Genomic DNA, 23,673 nt, shown 5'->3' on the forward strand with positions numbered 1-23,673 from the left:
GTTGAAGTTCCATCGATTTCAAGGCGACTATTTAACCGCGACAACTCTACGCTCTGTTGTAGTTTTGTTTTGTAAAACAAAAATACAATAAATAGTACTTGTTTAATTATTTGGTTTTACAGCCCGCAAATTACGGGACATGATCCCCATGAATTGCGATAAATAAATGCTGATTGTGTTGAATGACGGACGTCGGGACCGTTTGGGGAAACAAATTACGGTCGGAGACATTTCAAACAAATGAAATTATTAACGAAAGACGAGATTTTTCTAGGTATTTACGATCATTCGATCATACCAAATATATACAAAATTGACAAATACACAAAGATGTGTAATAGTAGGTCATTTTTATTTTAGCCTTAGAAATATTTTCTTTCACTCAGTCCACGTCCATGCGTGGGAATTCTATTTAGCTTCATGGTCCTTCGGCTTGTCTTCTGCTTGGGGGGGGAACAACAATAATTATACAAATCGTAAACTCAACACAATCAGGAAAAGAAACCCAGACAACCATGTTGTACTTCTGTTGAATACATTTTGTAGCAGTGAGTCACGTCGGAATATTGTCTAAAATAAAATATTCAATCCCAGCCAAATCTAGGTCAAAGGGTCAGATTGCGTGCATATAATTATAGATAGTTAAAACAAAAAGTATTTGAACTTTCGACGGTTGTTCAACATCTATGCACGGTTACTAAACTAGTAACCGTGATCTATGAAAACCAGAAAATTTTTAGTGGTCCGAATTGTTGCACGGTCGAAAATAAAACGGAAATTGACCGGTCAAAAGCGGAAGCGGTCAAGAGGTTTGGGGGAAATGAGTACAGTACTTCTTTGTTTGATGAAGCGATGCTGATGCCACATTGTCGCCATAATGAGGCCACAATGAAGCGAAGCGATAATCGCCTAACTTTTTAATGTCGCGACATTGAAGCGATGCTGAAGCCATAACAATGCCATAATGATGCGATGCTGAAGCGAAGGTGAAGCTGAAGTGAAGCCAAAGCTTCCGCGAGAACTGTACTGTACCTGTCCCTTCCATCTTTGATGGTACGGGCAAGGTAAAAAGTAGGAGTGTGAACATATGTACCACTCATACTCACCATCTCTTAAGTCCTTAGCTCTCATCTTTCCTTGTTCTTGGTTCAATACATAACTGACTGCATGCGTACTATTCAAATTTGTTGGAAATCGAAACCCAGCATAATCAATTTCTTGCAATGGAGGCTGCTGCACCGTCCGGCTCTTACTTTTACTCTTTCTCTTCCTCCTTGCCATATTCACCGGCGATATCGAATGTGGATCAAGCAAAGGACTGTCTTCATCAAATGTGTCCTCTCTCATTCTTTCCTCGACTTCAGCCCTGCGAAATGTAAAATTAGTTAGACATCTCATTGCAGCATACAGATGGTTTATTTGTACATGTGTATATTTGAATTGATACACATCATAGACATAGGGGTTTAAGGATAATCTGATGATGACTTGACATTTAGGTCTATCTAGGGTTAACTCTGAACAAGCAAAAACTAAAAATTGGGTAATTAATTAATTTCTGGCTGACCTACATGTATATTTCACTCATTCTTGGGTTTATGTACATATCTCCAACAGAGGTGAAAAAGTTAAAATGTTAATTTGGTTGGATTAAGTATTTTACTTACCGGTAGCATTGTAATTTTTTTTACATAAACTAAGCTGTATTGAACTAGACAGTGATAGATTTTTGAAAATTGAAATAATCCCTAGTAAATGACAGCATTCAGTTATATTTGACAAGCAAACTACAAATTCAATATACATATATAATAATTACAATAACACTACAAATTTAATTATAAGCAACAATATTAATCAACATACATGTAGCATGGAATATAACAAGAACAGAAAAGTTAAGTTGCGAAGCACTCAATGTTGTGTTGCTAAAGAGGAAATGTCAAAATGAGCAACTCACCTAGCTAAGCCTGGCTCTGAGACACCAGTGAATGTACACACTAGGGGTTTAGAGTTAAACTGTGATATATTTAGCTGCAGTTTCATGTGTGCGGTGATGAAGTCTGTTGGGGTGAATGTTACAGCAATGCTGACTTCTCCGTTAGCTGGCACTATTCCAGATAGTGGTGACACACTAAACGCAGGATGAGACTCCAGGTAAGTCAACTGGTACTCAAAATCTATAGGTGCATTGCAACGGAGTGGGATGATTTTTGATAAACTGGGGAAAAAAATATAAATGACAAACAATGCTAATTATCAGTAAAATGAAGCATAAAACATAAACCTTAGTAACCAGCTAAGACACAACTCTGGATGAACATTTAAATATTTTATCAACGTATCATTTTTAAATCAAACAGACTACAACTAACCATAAAATTTGCACTCCTAATTAAAGTTGCACTTAATTAACTTCATTGACACTTTGAGAACAGTAGCATGCTGACTACGGTAATGCATATTAAGGGACAAAATATTGTTCATATTGACATACTCCAAATTTTAATACAGTCATACATCTGAATCTCTTCATTCTAAATCATAACAGTTGTGTCATTATATGCATACATATTTCATATATGCAATTGCATACCATGGTTATATCAAGCATGTACAAGATATGATCAAATTATCAGATTATATTTCCCCTACAAGTACAGTGAACATATGAAAAATACCCAGTCATGGCCCATTTTATGTATTCCACTGACTGGGCAGTGATACACATACATGTTCATTCAGCTGACTGTTGCGATAAATCATACCTGATGAATTACATGTATAATACAGTCAAACCTAATTGGGCCAGAACTTATAACTATGTAAGTCAAATGTAATGTAGACTTCATACATTAGTGCCCAAAAAAGCTCTGCATTATTAATCAAATTATACAATACAAAAATCAACTGTTCATTCACATCAAATGAATAATTTCAATAAATGATACTTAAAAAACTATATTTCTTAAAAAACATATTTTGAGTTGAATACCTTGGACGCCAAGGCGAAAGTGGACGGTATTAGTTGGACCACATGACCAGCCATTTTCCTTTAGCAATCCAACTATCTGACTTTCAATTCACCTTGATGTTTCTTTTTAATGATAAAACTAACTATATCTGTCTGTGATTTGTTTTGAAGTTTAACATATTTTATTTATTGAACAAACCAAGACAGAAGTAACGGCAACTCAAAATTTAGTACTCACCTGTGAGATAGGGGTACTGGAGGAAAATGAACAATCTCTGGAAAATCAGCCGTGTTCATTACAGGGTAGGCATGGATTGGAATTAATAGGTTCTCATCATCCTGCCAACAAATGAAACCAAATCTTGTTAAAAAAGTAGAACATGGGAAATAACACAGTGATCATACAGAATGTGTATTTGAATGCCTCAAGCAAAAGTGCAGAAACGTCTGGAAAAACACACAAACTCTTGTATGTAAAACCAAAACAGTGTGTTCTTAAAAAGCAAACAGAAACTCTTGTATATAAAACCATAACTGTGTGTGTTTCACTGCGAAAGCACATACAAACTTTTATATGTAAAACCGAATAAAAAATGTCATTTAAACTTATGCTTATGCAGTATTTCACCAACTTTTTTTTAAGTTTTGACAGTATGGCTGTTGCATTGGATTCGGCTTATTTAGCTGCAGCTTTGCTTCAGGTTTGTATCAACAAACACTCGGCTTCGCTACAATGTCGTGTCAGCATTGCTACACCATCACTTGCAATGCTTAAAGTTTTGTTTTAATGGTTTGGAGTGTTTTATTCTGTCAGTACATGTATTTCTGGGACACTAGATAAAGTTGCTTCCAAATACTGTTCAACATATTGCTATACATGGGATTGTTTGAGAACTTGAACTGTGATCCCTTATGTGATTTGAATAATTGTATTGATTTCTGTTAAATATTATTACAACTTGTGGGGCATAGTGATTTAGAAAATTTAGACAGATAATGTAAGCTTTGCAAAAACGTAACAGCATCTGGTAAAATATAACAGCATCACGATTGCAGCCTATAGTTATTACATTTATACATGTATATGTATTGGTTTGACCATAGACTTTAAATAGGTCTATGGTTTGACCATTTGATTCAAAATGACGGAATGGTGGCCATTTTTCTGCTAAAAAATCATCAAAAATCAAGCATTTCCGACATTCTGGAACCTGATCTCAGTTATGCATGGATTTTGTTACGACTTGGTACATACATTAGACATTATTTGTTCTTGAGGCACGTCATTTTGTTTTTCAGATCAGATTCAAAATGACTGACTGGCGGCCATTTTGTATTAATGAATGTTCTTCCCGAACAAAATCTCTCAATATAGACAAGTAGTCGTTTGACGATCATCATCATAATCAAGCATCAGCTTCTGGATCCATATCTCTGACATGTTTATGTTCCAACTACATGTATACATGTATTACTATAAACAAAACTATATATTATCTTGAATTTGTTAAATGTAAACTGAGCAATGCATGGCTTATTCATAGATATAATACAAATGTCTCTCATCACAAATACATGTATGAATTTTTTATACAGGCATGCCTAAATAGTTTTATTACAGAGTCTTGTCAGGTTTTATAATTGATTGTCACTGCCTGTAAATTACTTTGAAGTGTGTGAGACACAAAATCACCAGTCAGCTGTTGACAATATATCATGTACACTGTATATGTAGCATGTACAATTGCAAATCAATTTCTGGATCTACATGTATAACATGATAAAATTGATGTACATTTATATAATGAATATATAAAATTTGAACATAATCAGTCAAAGCATGCCAGAGATATGGCTCTAGAAAAGCATTCATTAAAACAAAATGGCCACAAGTCAGCCATTTAGAATCCGATCTGAAAAATACAAGCCATGCATGACACTGTCCCTGTTAGTTATCAAACTTAAGATATATAATTTTGTTTATAGTAATATAGTACAAACATAATCATGTCAGAGATATGGATCCAGAAGCTGATGCTTGATTTATGGTGATTGGTTAACACTGAAATGGTTGACATTCAGTCATCTTGTATCTGATCGTCAAAGGAATACTTATCCATATTGAGAAATATTGCTGTGGAACAGCATTACCGTCATCGCCTTATTGTTCCGAACACCAAAACAGCTAAGTTGCCAGCTAAGTTGCTGACTGCTTTGGTGTACGCGTCTAAAAATCGTTATTTTACTTGACTTCCTCAAATCAACTCATTTTTAAGAGGGGCGCTTCTCGACTCAATGTGGACTCAAGTTAACACACCACTATTCCTCTCAGTGTGCTTGTTTTGTTTATTATTAAGTAGCTTATGCAATGTTCATTAATAATGATTAATAAAAATAAATTGAACCAATAACTTGAATGTGCCCCCACAATTTATCCATATGACTGACAATGGTTGTGTCGCCAGGAAGCTAACTGAAAATCGAAAGATTGGACTTGCGTGTGTGCTCTGAATCGTATATCGATTGCCACATCCTTCTTACCCAAGCCAAATGTACCAAATTCAGCACAGGCCTGTGCGCCAAGCCTGTATATTTTGTTGCATCAACATATTGAACAAGACACGGCAGTCAATCAACACAAACAAAGCTTGCAGGTATTAAATTCGGGGCTTTGTGGAGGCTGAAACAAAAGTGACCTGTCTGGCATCGAGCATCTCACGGAGAACGGGTTCGGTGAAATTACCGCGATGAAAACCACAATTGCCCATCACAACAGTGTCGCCTTCTCCAACTTACGGCCGACCATCTACTACTATACAGCCCCATTCCATTTGAAGGGCTGCGGAGAATATTGAAATGGGTCACACCAACTTGATGCGGGCTATGCAATAATTCACGGTAAAATTTATGTTGGTTGTGTAGTATCGTTGCACTTTCACTGCCGGCTGACCGACTGGAACATGTCCACAGACACGATTGCTCGCCGTATAAAAAAAATGAACACGGAAAAGAGTCAAGTTGAGAAATCATGTCGATGTAATTCATGATTCTGCCCATGTTATGTTCCGTCAGCTGTTCTTTCGGAATAGACTTAATTTTTGTTATCTAAATCTCGCTTGAATGTACATGTATGTACAAATACTCTCATCCAACAGCTTTCCTTTCCTTTCACTTCGCTAGCTGACTTAGATGCTTTGTTGGCTTTCAAAAACTCAATAAATTCCACTACTTCGGTGATTCCCTTTGTACGTGAGCGACCGGTCGATTTAGAGGCGCGAGTTGATCCCGTTTCCCTGAGTTTTTCCGAGTCGACAATGCCGTGTCTATTAAGTACTGATCGATCTCCCAGTCTCATTGGCTAAATATCGCAGCGAAAATCCATTCAGCCACTGACGTACTATATATGACCGGGTTGTATGATGAAAGAACCTAGATTTTTGCATTGTGAAATTATTAAAATAGTCGTGAAAAAAAATTTCCCCGATTGGACAACGCAATGTAATAATAAACTTGTGCGCAAAACTTCAACAGAAAGAACGTTCCATTATAATTTGGGGGTTGACGCTTTTAGTGCGACACTGTACATACAGTGTCTTATATTTTGATATCTCATTCACTGTAATATATGGCATTGTACACGGAATATTTAAATACATTGAAATTGGGGGTGTAATCCTTGAATCGATTTCCAGAACACTTGACTTGTGTGTGTCCCTCGCAAGGAGTGTGACATCTCCTTTTGGTGTTAGTTTGATCCAAGGGGGTCAGATAAGATAACGATCTTTAGACGCGTACACCAAAGCAGTCAGAAACTTAGCTGGCAATGTTGCTGTTTTGGTGTTCGAAACAATATGGCAATGACAGTAATTAAAACAAAATAGTCACCCATTTTGAATACATCTGCATATCTATAACATGATGTAGAATGAATATATAAAATTTTAAGTCAAATCATGTCAAAGATACGGCTCATACAGCCACATTCATCAAAACAAAATGGACACCAGTCAGCCATTTTGAATCAGATTTGAAAAATAAAATGACGTTCATCAGGGACCCATAATGTATGTAACAAGTTTGAACAAAATCCATCCGTAAACGACCAAGAATCGGTTCCACAATGCAGATGCAATGCAATGCCGCCACTTGGCCATTTTGAATCAGATATTATATCTGTATATCTGTATCAAGAATGAATATATAAAATTTGAATCTGTCAAAGCATGTCAGCAGTACATTTGTTTGTATGTTGACGGTATCCCCAATTATAGACCCAGGGTGTTTTTACTGGACGTCGACGAAATTCATTAAAATATATGTGTAAAAAGTGTGTTTCATTACATAACAATCATGATTGATATGGTAGTTTGATTCATGCCTTTTATTAGAAAACTTGCATTAATTTTAGACTGCATGGCGAACTTACGCAACATGGTTCACACTTTTTCTATTCTGTTATTCACTCAGGATGAACCCCCGATGTTGCAATACTGAAATAATCCATATATCTTTGAGTGATAGCTTTCAAAATGCCAAAAATGTGTCCGTCAAGTCATGAAACCTGGCCATTAAATTTTGAACATTGTTCTGAATAATCGTGTCCATTGATACTATCATCAATAGGGTGAGAACGATTAAACTATTTTTCGACGTGACCTGTTGGTGATCGTGAAAGGTGTTTAAATACTTCCTCCACATTTAGTTTACCTTTCGAAAATTGTGAATCACCAGTTTTTACACTGGCTGAAAAGCTTATAATCTAATAAATACAGCGTAAATGTTAAGTGCTTGGATTTTGATCGCGTAATGGATATAATAAAGCTGGATGGTTAACAAATTAGTATGCAAATTAAATCAATTGTCTCCAGTCTGTCACTAAACATATGTAAATGTATGGAGAACGTGTTTACTCACCAAATGCATCGCTCACAGTAAATTTGGATCAATGATAAAAAAAAAAAAAAAATACGGTTTCATAATTTTTTGAAAAATGCTTTATTTTCTCGTTTTTCCTCTTCAAATATAATTGGGGGAATGACATGGGCTTTTAATATACTAACTCATCTACCAGGCAAATAGGTCTTTAACTGAAATGAATTAATTACCTTGCAATGAATTCGGATACAATCATAGTAATACCTCCATTCATCTGGTACAAACTCTACTATAATATCCATTGTTAACCCCGGCACGAGACGTTCTTGCTTCTTGTACTTCACTCGGAAGTAAGCCGACGTAGGCGGTATTATATGCATCTGTAGACATTCACCAGAGATGTTGGCAATTCGCTGTGAAAACAAAACATACAGATTTTAATCACGCATATCCAAACATTCCCAAACTTACATCAGAAACATTGCCAGAATATATACATGTAGATAAGGATAATTTATTTATATCTTCACATGATACCAACTTCAAGGAATACAACAATTAACACAGATGGCAGAGTAGTGATAGTTTCGCTACAGTACAGCTCAAAACAGGCTTAAATAACACATTATTTTATGTCCATGCCAACTCTGTGTTAGTGAACTCTAGCCTTGCATTAATTAAACATACTGTATTGCCATGATAAATCAATTTCCTAATTAGCATAATCTAAACTCGACATGAAGTGTTTATAGTATGGCTACAGACTAAACATTGATGGAAAAGAAAGGTTATCATACTGATAAATACATCCAAAGTAGTTAGTTGATGCATATGGCTTAGTTAAGTGCTCAAGAACATACACATACTCAAAACTTAGCTCAAAACTTCCAACATGCTTGCCTCGCTATGATGCACATCAGCACGGTATTAACTTTAAATTATCAGAAGTCACTAGTGTGAACACAAGTCTAACAAGATAAACATACCGGTAGTTGTGTGTGTTTTTTTTGCTTTTTTAATCATAGTTTGTTAACCAGAAAAATGTACATACCTACTTGCATTTTGATAATACATGTGATGGTATATGTTGATTGATCTTGGTTTTTTCAGTACAAGAAATTATACAGGCATACATGTATATGCATAATATTGATAACTTTGGCTTTTATAATAAGCCAGTTGACGGAAAATATTTTTCCTGAACAAGAATTAATGCCAGAAATCAGTGGTTATCCAACTAAATTTATTGCAACTAGTGATGATACCACAACTTACTAAGGTTACTAAAATTAATACTGTGATTGCAAGTACAAAACTTATGATTTGAAACCTGGCATTTTGAAGTTTATGTATGACATACGACGACAGGTGTGGTCAACCCATGAGCTCCGCTTGGTCATCTTTGATGACAGCGGAGCAAATAAAAATGGTTGGATGAATAAAAACTGGCAATGCACGATTTTTTCTTAGCATGAGAACAGCATCAGAAAAACTCCTAAAAATTAATAGTATATAGTAATAGTACATCTAGGCAAAATTTGGCATAAATTATACTAGCCAATGTGTTCCTCAATTAATAATACATGCCGAGGGCCGAGTTGTGTAGGATATGGGACCCATAGCAACGTATACAACGTGTGTAAAATATATTTTTGCATGAAATTTGAACATATGCCTATTCAGAGTGCAATGATTACTAGCATGGATAAACTTGGTTTCGACAATGAGCTGTTATTGCCGTAAAAAGTGTTACATATTTCTTCAATGCTCAGTTTATCTTTCAAAAATTACTAATTTTCTTATTTAAAAAAATTCCCACTAAATATTCCAAATAAAAACTATGCCAATAGATGGTACTGCAACTTTGGTAAATCCCTTCCATGTTGTGATAGACATTCATTTGAGGTTGCTGAACCCATATTAACATAAATGAGCTATGGTGGTTGGGACAATGTCTGGAAAAACAAATGGCAGATACAGAATCACATACCGGTAGAGTGTATTGATTTTATTAATGTTACGACTGAGTAATAATCATGGTTTGCAACACCTTGAAAACAAGTAAGATATTTGCCTATGAAAACACAGAATGACCAGATTACGCTACTGTGATCATTTGCTACTAAGCAATGCATTAATGTATATTTTTATTTGAAACTTCTTTTAGACTATACTTTTCGTTACCAACAAAATTAAAACCTATGCATATAACATGTGGAAACCCAAACTTTTTGTTTGTTTGACTGTACACTTTCAAACAGTGTGTGATGCCTATTTTAGAACCAAATTACTATTTAAGGTATTTAGAGTATATATAGCATGAACTGTATACAAGTTTCCAAATTATAGTATACTATCAACTATCATTGTGCCATTTATCAACTGAATTATTGTCTCGACTACAAATATTGTCATGCGTTGCTGTTCCAATTCAGCTTCGGATATGCACTAAACACTACTAACCTAGGAAATGTAATATTAGATTTTCAAAGTTTATTTGACGCAGTGCTAAAAAAATTCAAAATGGCTATGCAGGAAACAACTCAGAGAGTCTGATGTACATCTCAGACTTCACATTGAATATTTATTTTATACATAATATAGCCCATAGAATGTAATTCAGTGACTTGATGGTAACCTAAAATCTGAAAACTACCAGATTGATCTGCTCAGTCGGGCTATTCATACAATATTTTGCCAATAAAACTTTTAAGAACCGTAGGAAAATTTTCACTGTGACTGCCTGTTAACAATTACAGGATCATTTATATATTAACAATGACACTGGCTGTTGACAATCGCAGAGGCATTTTCACCATGACACTACCTGTAACAGGGACATTTTCACCATGACACTACCTGTAACAGGGACATTTTCACTGCAACTCTGCCTGTCAATACCAGAGACATTTACACTGAGCTTTCGAACTAAACACACAAAATAATTTTCCATGACCTATAAAATCCCTTAAAACTTTGCCTCCAACAAAAGTACATGTACAAGCATCTTTTAGAGCAATTTGCATCGTAATACTTAGTGTGTGAAAAAATACAAATATAGAGAAAAGACTGCAATCAACATGACAATGCATTAAAAAAGTAATCAGAGAGATACCACTGGTATTTTGCTATTGATAATAGAAGCGTTCACGCACAGCTACTTAGCACGGGCTAAATACCTTAGCTCGTGCTGAGCAAACTTGTGTGAACACTTAGCATGAGCTAAGAAATGTAAAGATAAATTTTGGCCTGTTTTTTAATACCCTTAGCATGTTTTCCAGACCCTTAGTACAGGCTAACAAAATGTGAATGAACGATTAGCTCAAGCTAAGCACTAAATATGCCATTGTATTCAATGTTCATTTGGACAATTTACTATTATATTCATAACTATTCATTTCGGCATGCCATTTCCGACATGACGATCAACGCGAACAACAATACAGATTGTTCTTGAAAAAAAAAATAGCAATGAGACTCTGTGCTACTTTTTCTGCAATCTGCACTTGAACTTGCTGTGATAATGTTTTAAATGTATAACCATAAAACTAACATGTGTATCTTTTTTTACTATATTGAGTAATCATAGTTAAAATGACTACCGGTAAAGATTTTTGTATATTTTCAACAAGTTTGGGCGTTGTATAGCCTTCTTCTGTCACAGTCCCTTCATCCCTGGTCTGGAAATGACTATTGTCTAAGGTGTGAAGTACCCCCAGTGTTTGGACCGCCCAGGGTATGCCTTTCCGCGAAGCATAGTCTCTTGATAGCACACACAGCATTCTATTGGATGATTGATTCATTGTTCTCTGCATATTCTAGTTTTTACAATCGCAGAAAACTAAATATTTTGATCAACCTTGATTGGCTCTATTTGTCATGTGTTTTAGAAAGATCAATGTAAAAATATCTTATTTAGGCATTCAACTTTTCCGTTTAAAATAAAGATGGCTTATCACCGATTCATTGCATTTTAAATGTTCGTGTTATTATTTTTGTTTTCAAGCATATATTTGGAATGTAGTTTACAATTTTGCTGGTGACCTGCAGTATCAATCTTTAGCACTGCCAGGAATATTTTGCCCCGATGAGAATTTAGGGGCACCATTTTGTTTTTGATTTACTGAACTTCCTTGGCGCGTTGTCAGCGTGTTGGCCCCTTTTATAGTAAGAAAACAGCATTCAACCATGATATTTTTTTTTCATTTGAATAGATACTTTTTGGTGATGACTGTGGTTAGTTTTTCTCTAGGATGTTCGTATTTTGATAAATCATGGCATGGAAATACTGACAAAGGGTGAACCACTGTGTTACATGTAAGTGGATTAAAAAGGCACTCAAGAAAGTTTACTTTTGGTGTTATAATGTGTTAAAATCCTCTTCAATCCTTTGTCTTACCAATGAACATTTTGATAAAACATGATAAAACAAGATCAAAGTAATTGGATGAGTCTTGCCGTCATTAAAAGGGGTGTGTACATCGCAGTTCGCCCCACGTGACAGGTGACCTTTCAAACACGGGAAATAAATCAAATCGACAAAAGTTTGTTGACGATCGGGAAGTTACAGTACTTTCTTGGTGGTTTTTGAAATTTTTGCTTTAATTTGTTACATGTGTATCATATAATATTTCAACTTTACCTTGATTTGCGACAAACAAGTTTAATATCAGATCCGAATTTTTATTATTCCTGTTTTTTACCGTGGTCAACATTAGTGATAGTACAAGATAGCAGGTTTAAAACAAGCCGTCAACTTGCTTCTTTTTTGTTACTCCGTTTTCACTTTCAGCAGCAGTGACCTTTGTTTAGGGGAAAATGTCACATGACCATATGATGACCAAAATGTGCTGAACGACTTTGAGAACTGTCAAACGCACTATGTAGACAGATTTAGGGATCACCCTGCTACGCGGTTACGATCTTAAGCGTTATTAAAAATAAACATCAATGTTTATTTATTACTTCAAAATAATCATCGGCAAAACAGATAGATCAAAGGAAATTGGTACGTGGTTCATCCCATGATCACGGTAACATATTCTGTTCTGTTCTGTTTGCAGTTTGTAATTGCAATGCTTTGGTTTGTGATCGCTCAGCTTTGTGGCTACTTGTCCATGCTGTGAACAGTTTATTTACCCACAACCAGCCCTGGGACACTACACTGCCAAGCATTTCCAGACTGGGGATAGAAGGACTGTGCTTCTGTGCATGATCACAATATGAGATTAGCTTAAATCTTATCCTCTACTTGACTTAGTGTGAGCACTACAAATCATATCATAAAAAAAAATCTACTTACCAATGTCTGTTTATGCAGATTAGCCAAATCATATCCACCAAAATGAACAACTCCAGGTCTGGCTTGTACAAGACTGTTCTGATTCACTTTGTGGAAGATTTCTATGAGTGAAAAATATTAATTAACACATTAAAAAAGATGTACACACAACAAGTTTTTGAAATATTCAGTAAATTATATTTTTGGACATGTCAAAATAATGAATTAGTATGCTTCCTCATCAGTCTATGGTTTCATGCTGTTACTGCAGATGAATAGTTACATAATAAGTTAACATCGATTCCATGGTTCATAGTCAATTGTTAGTTGACCCATTTATGAGGTCAAGTAAATGAAACATACATGTAATTAATTTTAGAATTGCTTGCACTGATACTTTTAATTGCTAGTTACTACAACCATGGACGTCAATGCTACAATTAATAACAACACGTCAACTGTGTTGATATCTTTGTTTTATTGTACTTTGACACAGATGACATGAATTAAAAACGTAAGCGATTTAAAAGAAAATTTACTCAATTAAATACATCACAGCGATTAATTATCAACATTTACACACGCTATTGAAGCTTACTTGTTTCGAGGAGGTGATTCGGGACAGATTGTTTTTTCTTCGGGGCCACCAAGGTTTCTGGCACAACGATGCCATTTGTTCTAATCCCGTTTTTGCCTTGGTTAACTGGTCGGGCGACCGCCATCATGGACATAGATCACCGATAGATTCACAGGGGATTTAATCACACAATTCACAGGTGAGATGGTTTTGTACGTGTCGACTCTGCAGACTGCAGTGGTTGCTGGTTCGACCGTGTCCTCCGATGCGAAGATCAACTAGCTGCAGATCATGCTAAAAAAATTGTTGATACTCATCACTCGACAGGACTTATGATCAAAATAGTGGACACAGCAACAAAAATACTCGCCGATGTTAATAATGCACTGGAATTATTGTAAATATAAAACGGTCCGAAGAGGAATTGGCTTGTGAAACTGTACTATTTTGATATCAAAACAAAATGTCAGTACGCCGCCATCTTGAACTACTGCACCGTGAGCCAAACAACATCGCAGTATTGTTACGCGCGACAACGTTAAATGTTGCCAGAGTTTTACATTAAAGTAATCATTATAACGGGATTCTGTTTAATCGCATAGAAGTTTTTTTAAATTGTAGTTTCGAATATGCGTCAACAAGGTGGCTAATTGACTCAAATTTTGCGAACTTTTTTCTAAGTGGAGCATTGGTAGACAATCTCTAGGGAGTGAAGTGTCTGGGTCTTCCTGAATGTTTCTATGACGATATTGCGTCATTGGAGAAAATATATACCGTACATGTTTGTGAATTATTGGAGGAGAGAAATTTAACAGACCGACATGTTCTGAAAAATAAATTCGGGCTTCGTGCCTGGAATGTTAACTTTGTCGAGGAAATTAACTATGCCGTGACAGCCATTGTCACACTCCTCCTGGCCAAAACATAATATTTGGGAAAATATATGACGACGCGCGAGACGCACTCGCAGGTTCGGGGCACATGGGCCCAACGATCACATGGAATCAGGGGGTTGGCCGGAAGTTAAATTTGCAAGCTAGATTCACAGAGAAAAATGCATTCAAAGTGCCACAGGGTACATTCAAGAATAATGCAAATATACAGATAACACAACGTAAAAAAATGCACCGGTTATCACTCCCATGATTTCAAATGTTTGGCCAATTAGGGAATGACCATTTATTATTCCTGAGGGAGGGTCGGGCAATACTCAATCAAAATCAATGGACCCCCCTTACTCATTTTGTAAAAGAGGGCACCCCCTTTAGAAAAAGTGAAAAATGTGTAAACCCCCCTCTATATATATATTTTCATGTGTTTTTATTGATCTTTTACATGAAGAACTTTAGTCTGTCTAATTTGTGGATATATCTTTATCAGATAAAATGTTTTACTATAAACAGCCTGAGTAGAGAAAAACTGTCGCCTCGAAAAAGCATTTTGATAAATAAACACTACTACTACTACTACTACAAGCAATCCACTATGCTTTTTCGGCAGATTTCATTTCTGTGAATTGAAATACACAAATTGACATATAATATTTTGAAATTTATATTCTACTATACAGTTTTACTCACTTGCCTCAATAAAGTCCATGTTATAAATTAGAACAGTCTCTTCACTGAACAAGGTTATGCACCCAAGGCAATGGTGGCAATGAGGATGTTGCTCCTGGTGATGTTTTGTTGCCAGTGGTTTATGTGGCAGTGAAGATGGATTTCAGCTTTGATAAGACCTGTTTTGCAATAATGGATACTTATTTTAATTATATTTACACATTTTTAAACACAAGGGATTTGCATGTACTGAGATTTCATGTTTATTTTTATTTTATTATATTTAAATGTATTCAGTTTATTTATTTTGTGTTCAATAAAAAGGGCGTAAAGTAAAAACAATAGTGTCGTTCACATCAGAGATCTCGGCACGTGCCTCAATATCACCCTTGTGGCTTTCAGTTGGAAAATACGCTGACCCCCCCTTCTGTTTTGTCTGAATAAATGGTCATTCCATTAGTGTGGTTAGTTGCTCAATACATGGCCAGTAAAAATATGTCACGATACGGGTCTTATCCTATCTCAAAATGATGCAAGACATGTATTCATCCACGCTCCATAATCTTCTCCCAAACACTAGTACATGTTTCTGTGCTATCGGTCTGCACTAGGCTAGCAGACATCACGAGGTGTGGAGGGCATTACAGAAATGCTATAAACTATGGATATTCTGTAGTTTGTTTTGCGTCTACTTTATTATCTACTCTTTCATTCATTACACTTTATGTGAAACTAATTATTATTCATGACATATAATTAAATGTTCGCTTGGAATTTATTTGCGTGCAAAATCACCTTTCGTGAAAAGTATAAATAATTTCTATGCTATTATTTTTGACATTCAAAGGTAAATAAATTTATAGATGTCCTTGTTGTTATATGACATAAGAAACTATCAAGTGGGGAAAATCTATGAATTTATTTGTAAAACAACAAAAATAGCCCCTTCTCGACTATATGGGCGCAATCAAGGATGTAATTCATTTCCATCTGGACTGCATTCAAGTTGCAGTTTGGATCTTGCATTATTTACTTTTGTATTTCAATTCCGCTAAAAGGGGTATTTCGTTTACAGTCAAAACAAAGTAATATTAGACTTTCAGTTGTGTGACAAAACAAACGCTGCCAGTGATACATTTCTGAGACTTGTAATAATACAAATATGATTTAAAGCGGGGGATTCGTCACCTGTGCATGCGTCAGATGGTCATAGCGTGTCATTGTTAACAAACAAGCGTCTGCCCATGAGCCTTTGCGTTGTTAGTGTGTGTTGTTATCGTCGCTTGGGACTCAATTCCCGCGCGTGCGCAGGTGACGACCCTCCCGCTTTAAACTTGTTCTTTCCGGTTCAATATTCAATGTACGGAAATAGCACTCGTGTGTGCGTGAGTGATAGAGGCTGGCGAAACTGTCTCACAACATGTTTTACTGTCATCGCCATATTGTTCCGAACACCAAAACAGCAACATTGCCAGCTAAGTTGCTGACTGCTTTGGTGTACGCGTCTAAAGACGGTTATCTTACTTGACTCCCCTTGGATCAAACTAACACCAAAAGGAGACGTCGCACTCATTGCGAGGAACACACACAAGTCAAGTGTTCTGGCAATCGATTCAAGGATTATACCCCCAATTTCAATGTATTTAAATATTCCGTGTACGTTGCCAAATATTACAGTGAATGAGACACTCTGTATGTACAGTGCCGCACTAAAAGCGGCAACCCCCAAATTATAATGGAACGTTCTTTCTGTTGAAGTTTTGCGCACAAGTTTATTATTACATCGCGTTGTCCAATCGGGGGAAAACAATTTCGTAATTTTCTTTTCACGACTATTTTAATAATTTCACAATGCAAAAATCTAGGTTCTTTCATCATACAACCCGGTCATATATAGTACGTCAGTGGCTGAATGGATTTTCGCTGCGATATTTAGCCAATGAGACTGGGAGATCGATCAGTACTATAGACACGGCATAGTCGACTCGGAAAAACTCAGGGAAACGGGATCAACTCGCGCCTCTAAGTCGACCAGTCGCTCACGTACAATGGAATCACCGAAGTAGTGGAATTTATTGAGTTTTTGAAGGCCAACAAAGCATCTAAGTCAGCTAGCGAAGTGAAAGGAAAGGAAAGCTGTTGGATGAGGGTATTTGTACACCCAACACACTGCCATCCACAAAAAACATATACCACACATTCAAGCGAGATTTAGACTACTCATATAAAAAATTACGTCTATTCCGAAAGAACAGCTGACGGAACATAACATGGACAGAATCATGAATTATATCGACATGATTTCTCAACTTGACCCTTTTCCGTGTTCTTTTTTTTTTTTTTGATACGGCGAGCAATCGTGTCTGTGGACATGTTCCAGTATGTCAGCCGGCAGTGGAAGTGCAACGATACTACACAACCAACATAAATTTTACCGTGAATTATTGCATAGCCCGCATCAAGTTGGTGTGACCCATTTCAATATTCTCTGCGGTCCTTCAAATGGATTGGAGCTGTTTAGCAGTAGATGGTCAGCCGTAAGTTGGAGAAGGCGACACTGTTGTGATGGACAATTGTGGTTTTCATCGCGGTAATTTCACCGAACCCGTTCTCCGTGAGATGCTCGATGCCAGACAGGTCACTCTTGTTTCAGCCTCCATATAGCCCAGAATTTAATACCTGCGAGCTCTGTTTGTGTTGATTGACTGCCGTGTCTTGTTCAATATGTTGATGCAACAAAATATACAGGCTTGGCGCACAGGCTTGTGCTGAATTTGGTACATTTGGCTTGGGTAAGAAAGATGTGGCAATCGATATACGATTCAGAGCACACACGCAAGTCCAATCTTTCGATTTTCAGTTAGCTTCCTGGCGACACAACCATTGTCAGTCATATGGATAAATTGTGGGGGCACAATCAAGTTATTGGTTCAATTTATTTTTATTAATCAATATTAATGAACATTGCATAAGCTACTTAATAATAAACAAAACAAGCACACTGAGAGAAATAGCGGTGTGCTAACTAGAGTCCACATTGAGTCGAGAAGCGCCCCTCTTAAAAATGAGTTGATCCTAGGAGGTCAAGTAAGACAATCTTTAGACGCGTACACCAAAGCAGTCAGCAACTTAGCTGGCAATGTTGCTGTTTTGGTGTTCGAAACAATAAGGCGATGACGGTATTTATTTCCAACGCGCGTGGTCGGCGCTTTTATTCAAAGCCGACGTTGTCAGCGGAATAGTGCACAAAATCGGGCAGGTTTCGCACGTTAAACGTACTTTTACGTACACGTTACGTGCATTTAACGGACATTAGCTTTTCGTGTTAAGCAGGTAAAAACGAAGTGAACATTATCATTGTCGAAAAACAAGGATATTTGAACTGCCAAATCGCAGGTCGGCAGGAATTTGCGTCGCAAATTGTGACATCATCTATGGTCTATCATTATCAATAATATATTGTTTAGTGACATCCACTTGTTTCTTTGAGGTCCCCAGCTCTGGCCGACTCCTACCTGAGGCGAGGGCCAGTAGAAAGACTATTTTCCACGTCAAAAATGTGACTGGAGTGGTGCTGATCGGAGCTGCAAATCCAACGGGTCTTTGAGGCTTACTTTCAATAGATCGCAGCGAAGCGGCTGCTCTGCTAAGTGCGGCATCTATAGTTCATTCAGAGGGAGTTGAAAAAATTTATGTATTTTAATAAATTATTAAATAATAAAATGTTATATTACTTTTATTTTACCACCCCCTCCTGGTCTTTTACCCCCCTCTTTTTTATACCACTCTTTCCTTTATCACAACTTTGTTACGCGCTAATGTTATATGTAAATTTTAACGCGCGATGTAGACACACTCAATTATTTTACTATATAATATATAATTTATTAAAATACATAAATTTGTCCAACTCCCTGTGGTTCATTTTCTATCTCACAATCTTTTGCAAAATTCAATATGGAGTTAACATTGTTTTGCTATAGATAAGATAGATACAAATGCTTTATTTCAACCACTCAGAAAATTTCTAATATGTTTTTCAAAACCATGGCAACAATTTACAACAATTTATTCAATTTTATTTTGTTTACGCGGTACAGTTCACTTCGTGGCTAGAAATCATTGATTCAAATTGGAAGAACAATCGCTACCCGAATAAAATGGTGCATTAGATTAACAAATCATGTGTGTTCTTTTGACGATCTCCTGTCAATCAAGATCAGCTGACAAAGCCATGTTTTCAATGTATACATAGTGGGGCAGATAAGAGAAAAATCGTGCAAATGGTGATAAAAGCACCAAATTTGGCATAGTGACTTGTAAGGGGATACTTAAAAAATCCACCCGATTGGCCACTCAAAATTCCAAGATGGCGGCCATTTTTCAAGATGGGACTCCAGATAAGGGTTTTTCGCACTTACAGGGATGTACTTGGTCAATTGGAGTGATCTTGGTGTCAATATATATGGTTTTTGGTATGCTGAATTCAATTGTTCTAGCTTTACAATCTTCAGAGTACCAGTTGTACCAGAAAATGACAAATTAATAACAGAATACACATATTCAATTTATTTTTTTATTTTTAAGGTTTGTTACTTTATAACATAGTAAACTTTTAAAAGATCAGTCGACTGAAATAATGACACCAAAAAGAAAAAACAATTACTGACCATATTACATATTATTTATGTAAAATTATGTTAAAGTGTGCCAATAACATTTCAATTAAGTGAACATTGTGTCAATGGCTATGGTTTATAGCATGCTCAATTCCCTTTTCCCTAGTTTTACAACAGTAACAATAATACCAGTAACAATAATAATAACAAAATACAACAATTCAAATAGTAAAACACCTTAAAACTAGCGTCTTTACATGTAATGGCATTATACAAACTTTAAATAATGAAGAATTTTGTCCTATTCCTCACTGCTCACACATGCAACTACAGAGAGCAGTGCAGCAGAGTCCTGAGCGAAAGCATTTGCATCTCGGGTTGCAGCCTTTCTTGCAAGAGCATTTGGTCAGTTCCTGACAGACTTTTGCGACTGGTGGAGGAGTTGACCAACAGACTTGCCATATCTCCTGTCCATGTCCATCCCCAGGCATCAGGGCTGTTGATTTGAGGGTTTTGAATTGTTGCTCGACCCCATATGGTTCTACCCTGGTAGGCAGCACGCTTTGCATGTTCCATGAGGGCAGCCCTGGTTGGCGGAATTGAGTCATATGACCTCTGTTTGCGGGCAAAGAGATCCAACCTTGCCTCGTTCACACCGGCAGCAGCACTGGATCTGTCATACATAAGAACAACAAAGTTCTCTAGCTTCTGAAGGTCACAATCAGACACTTCACCCGGGCAGTGACTAAGTTTCATGAAGGTGTCAGACACTTCCCTGCAGACATCCCATGTCAGCCATGCTGATTTCTTTCCTCTACCACGGAAAGCAGAGACAACATCACACCCAGTGAAAGCATGAAAGTATACCATCCCACTGGATTTCTTGGGCCCTATTGCAGAAACAACATCATGGACTGGAATCCACCTAGCATTGGGCCTTGACCAAAAGCAATCCACATGCTTTCAAGACCAAGCTCCTACAAGGATGGCAGTAATGACACTGCTATTACGATCACATCAGTGTCATTGGCTTTTATGATAAGAGACGTGCTGCCTTAAAGGGTTGCGTTCCTGGCATGCACATTCTAGTATCAGCTTCTTCATGAGAACATGGGGCCACACCATCCAAGGACTCCCTTCTGTTGCTGATGGCATCAACTCCTTTTGTCACGATAACAGTGCTTTCTGTGTCAGTCTCACACATTTTCTCTGCAAGATAATTAAACAGCTCTGTCTTGTTGCTAACATCCCGCAGAAAATTTCTCCAGTTTGTTGGGGTCTTGGTTGTTTCTGTCACTCTTCGCCTAATACCTTGCTCTCTTTTCGACCTGGTCTCTGACTTCAGACTTGATGTCTTGTATACATCAAATACTATGTTCACTTGCTTGTATTTGGCGCCATACGATTTGAGCTTGGGAACAATATCTTCTCTGGCATATTCACCAAACATCTTTGAGCTCCTCAGGGGTGTGGCGTTGACAAGGGCTGAGCCATCAATGATGATAGTATCTCCATCTGGTTCTGTGTCTGGTAGGGTAACTTTTGATTGAAGTATGTCAACAAGCTGTGACTTCTGGCACATATGAAGTTTGCCACTGTCACTGAGAGAGGCTGGAGCTGACTTGTTCTCATGCTTGAAAAAATCTTGTAAGTCACACTGTCTGACTTGGCAGGAGATGAATAGTCTTGAGAATAGCTGGCAGTTATCTTTCAACACTTTCTCCTTGGAACTGCTAGCAGCTTGTTCATGTTTGAAGAAAGAAACCTTGTTCCTCTTAATTGGGTGGTAGAATGAACATTCTCCCTCTTTCTCCAAACCTCCAAACTGGAACTGTTGTTTTCCTCTGGCGTGATGTGTGTGAACCAATTCAGCAAGGGTTGGATCTGCAATGTTCTTTGTGTCTAGCACTATTAAATCTGCTGACATTTCTTGGAAGGGGCTAGACATCTCCTGCAGTGCTGTTTGCAGTGCTTTCACCTTCTCAAGAAAACATTTTTGGGTGCTTGAAGTCTGCTCATGATGTTTGGTGGTGAAAGCTGCATCTTTCACACTGGAGATGGCCTCATAGCCAGCAACCAGGCGACTCACCTCTGGGCCAGCCACCATCCACCTACAAAGTGCCCCTGGGTCCTCAGTCAGTCCAATTGCTCCTCCATCACTTTTAATGACTGCATTGTTTTGCTCATGGGCTTGGTCAAAGGCCAAGGAAGAGAACTCTCTTTTTGTCTTGTGTACAACAAAGTTTCCTCTGTTAAACTCTCTGGCCACTTCTGGGTCCTGTTGCTCCAGGGACATCATGTCCCTGAGATGAATTGGAAGCCACCTCGCATAATTCACGTTGTTATTTGCAAAAAAGTAGGGGATCAGCTGTGTCAGTGCTTCTTGGTACAGTTCAAAGTTTCCTTCTCCGAATGAGCGGATTAGTATGAATATGGCAAGTTCCATATCCAACACCAGACTCCAGAACTGGAACTGTGGACTCTCAAGTCTCCACTGATCATGCCAGTCTTGAAAGGTCAGAGTTGAATTGCCCAACTGCTCAGACTCTGAAAGGTAGTCTTGGTATGCCTGCTTCATCAGTGCATACAGACTGCATGCTGTGATCTGGTGGCCTAGTCTTGTTCTTGTGACACTTGACACAACCAGAAATGACTCCAGATGATGCAACTCCCGCTTCAGCAATGACACTAGCCCATCCACTGTCTTCTAACAATGTTCCAAGTGACCTGAATACAGCCATCTCTATGTGAAGCCCGCCAAACATGACGAACTTGTCTTCTCCATATTCAGACCACTGCCATTGTATTTGCTTAGCCAAAGCAAACAGTGGATGATCAGCAGCGATGACAGGGATCTGTCCTGGGTTAATGAAAGCCACTGTTTCTTGAATCTTCTCCAGGGCATGTTTTGATGGTTGCGACAGAGTGAGTCTGGTCACGGATCAAAGTCAGCAGTGAGGTGATGCTCACTTCAAATGACTTGCTCCACTTCTGTGCTGCATGGTGGGCTGCCCAAGTGATATTGACCACACCACCAACACTATCAGTGAGGGATACCTCTTCCAACCAAACATATTCTCTCGCAGGTCTGAGCGGATTGATTCAAGTGCTGGATATGAAAGGCTACTCACTGCAGGAGAATTGGGATTTTTGGGAATAAATGCTGGCCGACATTGGTGAATGCATCAGGAAGCTCTGGAACCTTCTTTACCCTAACATTGGCACTGATTTTTAGTGCGTTACGTTCCTCACCATGGTGTTCAGAGGTTGGGTGTTGAAAGCGGAACATGCTGGTACCATGGAACGAAGATTTAGCTGTAGTTGCAGTTGGGTTGAGATCAATGTTGTCCACAGCTGCAGTTGTGAACACATGTCTCCTCAAGACAGGTGGGCAGACCACTCCGTCTTCCACATACTGGGCCACAACTGTCTCTCCCAACTGGGCTGATATTTCGAGAACCCTATCATAAGATATACTGACCCCATTTTCATGAAGTATCTCTATGAGTTGCCTCTTTCTCGTCTTAGCAAACACGGACATGTCAACATAGACACCAAAAGGTGTCTCCCGGTCCTTGGAATGTCTGTGAATCTGTGTGTCTTTCTGTGACTTTGCAAAACAGTTGTACTGCAACAAATGTGACATTGCATTGTCTGATTTGGGAGTGCCATGCTGCAGCTGTGATTTACAAATAAATAAATAAAAATACTGGTCAAGTTTCGTCTCCGGCCACGGCAGTGGTTTATTGCTTAACAATTATTTTCAGCTAAATTTTGTAAATATTGTG

General features: G+C 37.6%; 1 protein-coding gene across 1 annotated transcript in view; it reads right to left on the minus strand.

The window, feature by feature from the left end:
- Window positions 1–14,212, minus strand: part of LOC100367352 (cilia- and flagella-associated protein 221-like) — a 62,013-nt gene extending 47,801 nt beyond the window's left edge. Inside the window, exons 1-6 of the mRNA XM_002733056.3 lie at window positions 13,729–14,212; window positions 13,152–13,252; window positions 8,080–8,262; window positions 3,213–3,313; window positions 1,961–2,221; window positions 1,107–1,366 (exon numbers count right to left, since the gene is read on the minus strand). Coding sequence (XP_002733102.2) covers window positions 1,107–1,366; window positions 1,961–2,221; window positions 3,213–3,313; window positions 8,080–8,262; window positions 13,152–13,252; window positions 13,729–13,861 — 1,039 coding nt within the window. The 5' untranslated portion in view covers window positions 13,862–14,212. The remainder of the gene's footprint in view (window positions 1–1,106; window positions 1,367–1,960; window positions 2,222–3,212; window positions 3,314–8,079; window positions 8,263–13,151; window positions 13,253–13,728) is intronic.
- Window positions 14,213–23,673: the final 9,461 nt, after the last annotated feature.

This window comes from Saccoglossus kowalevskii, chromosome 7, assembly GCF_978046115.1.
Source record: "Saccoglossus kowalevskii chromosome 7, keSacKowa6.1, whole genome shotgun sequence".
Lineage (NCBI taxonomy): Eukaryota > Metazoa > Hemichordata > Enteropneusta > Harrimaniidae > Saccoglossus > Saccoglossus kowalevskii.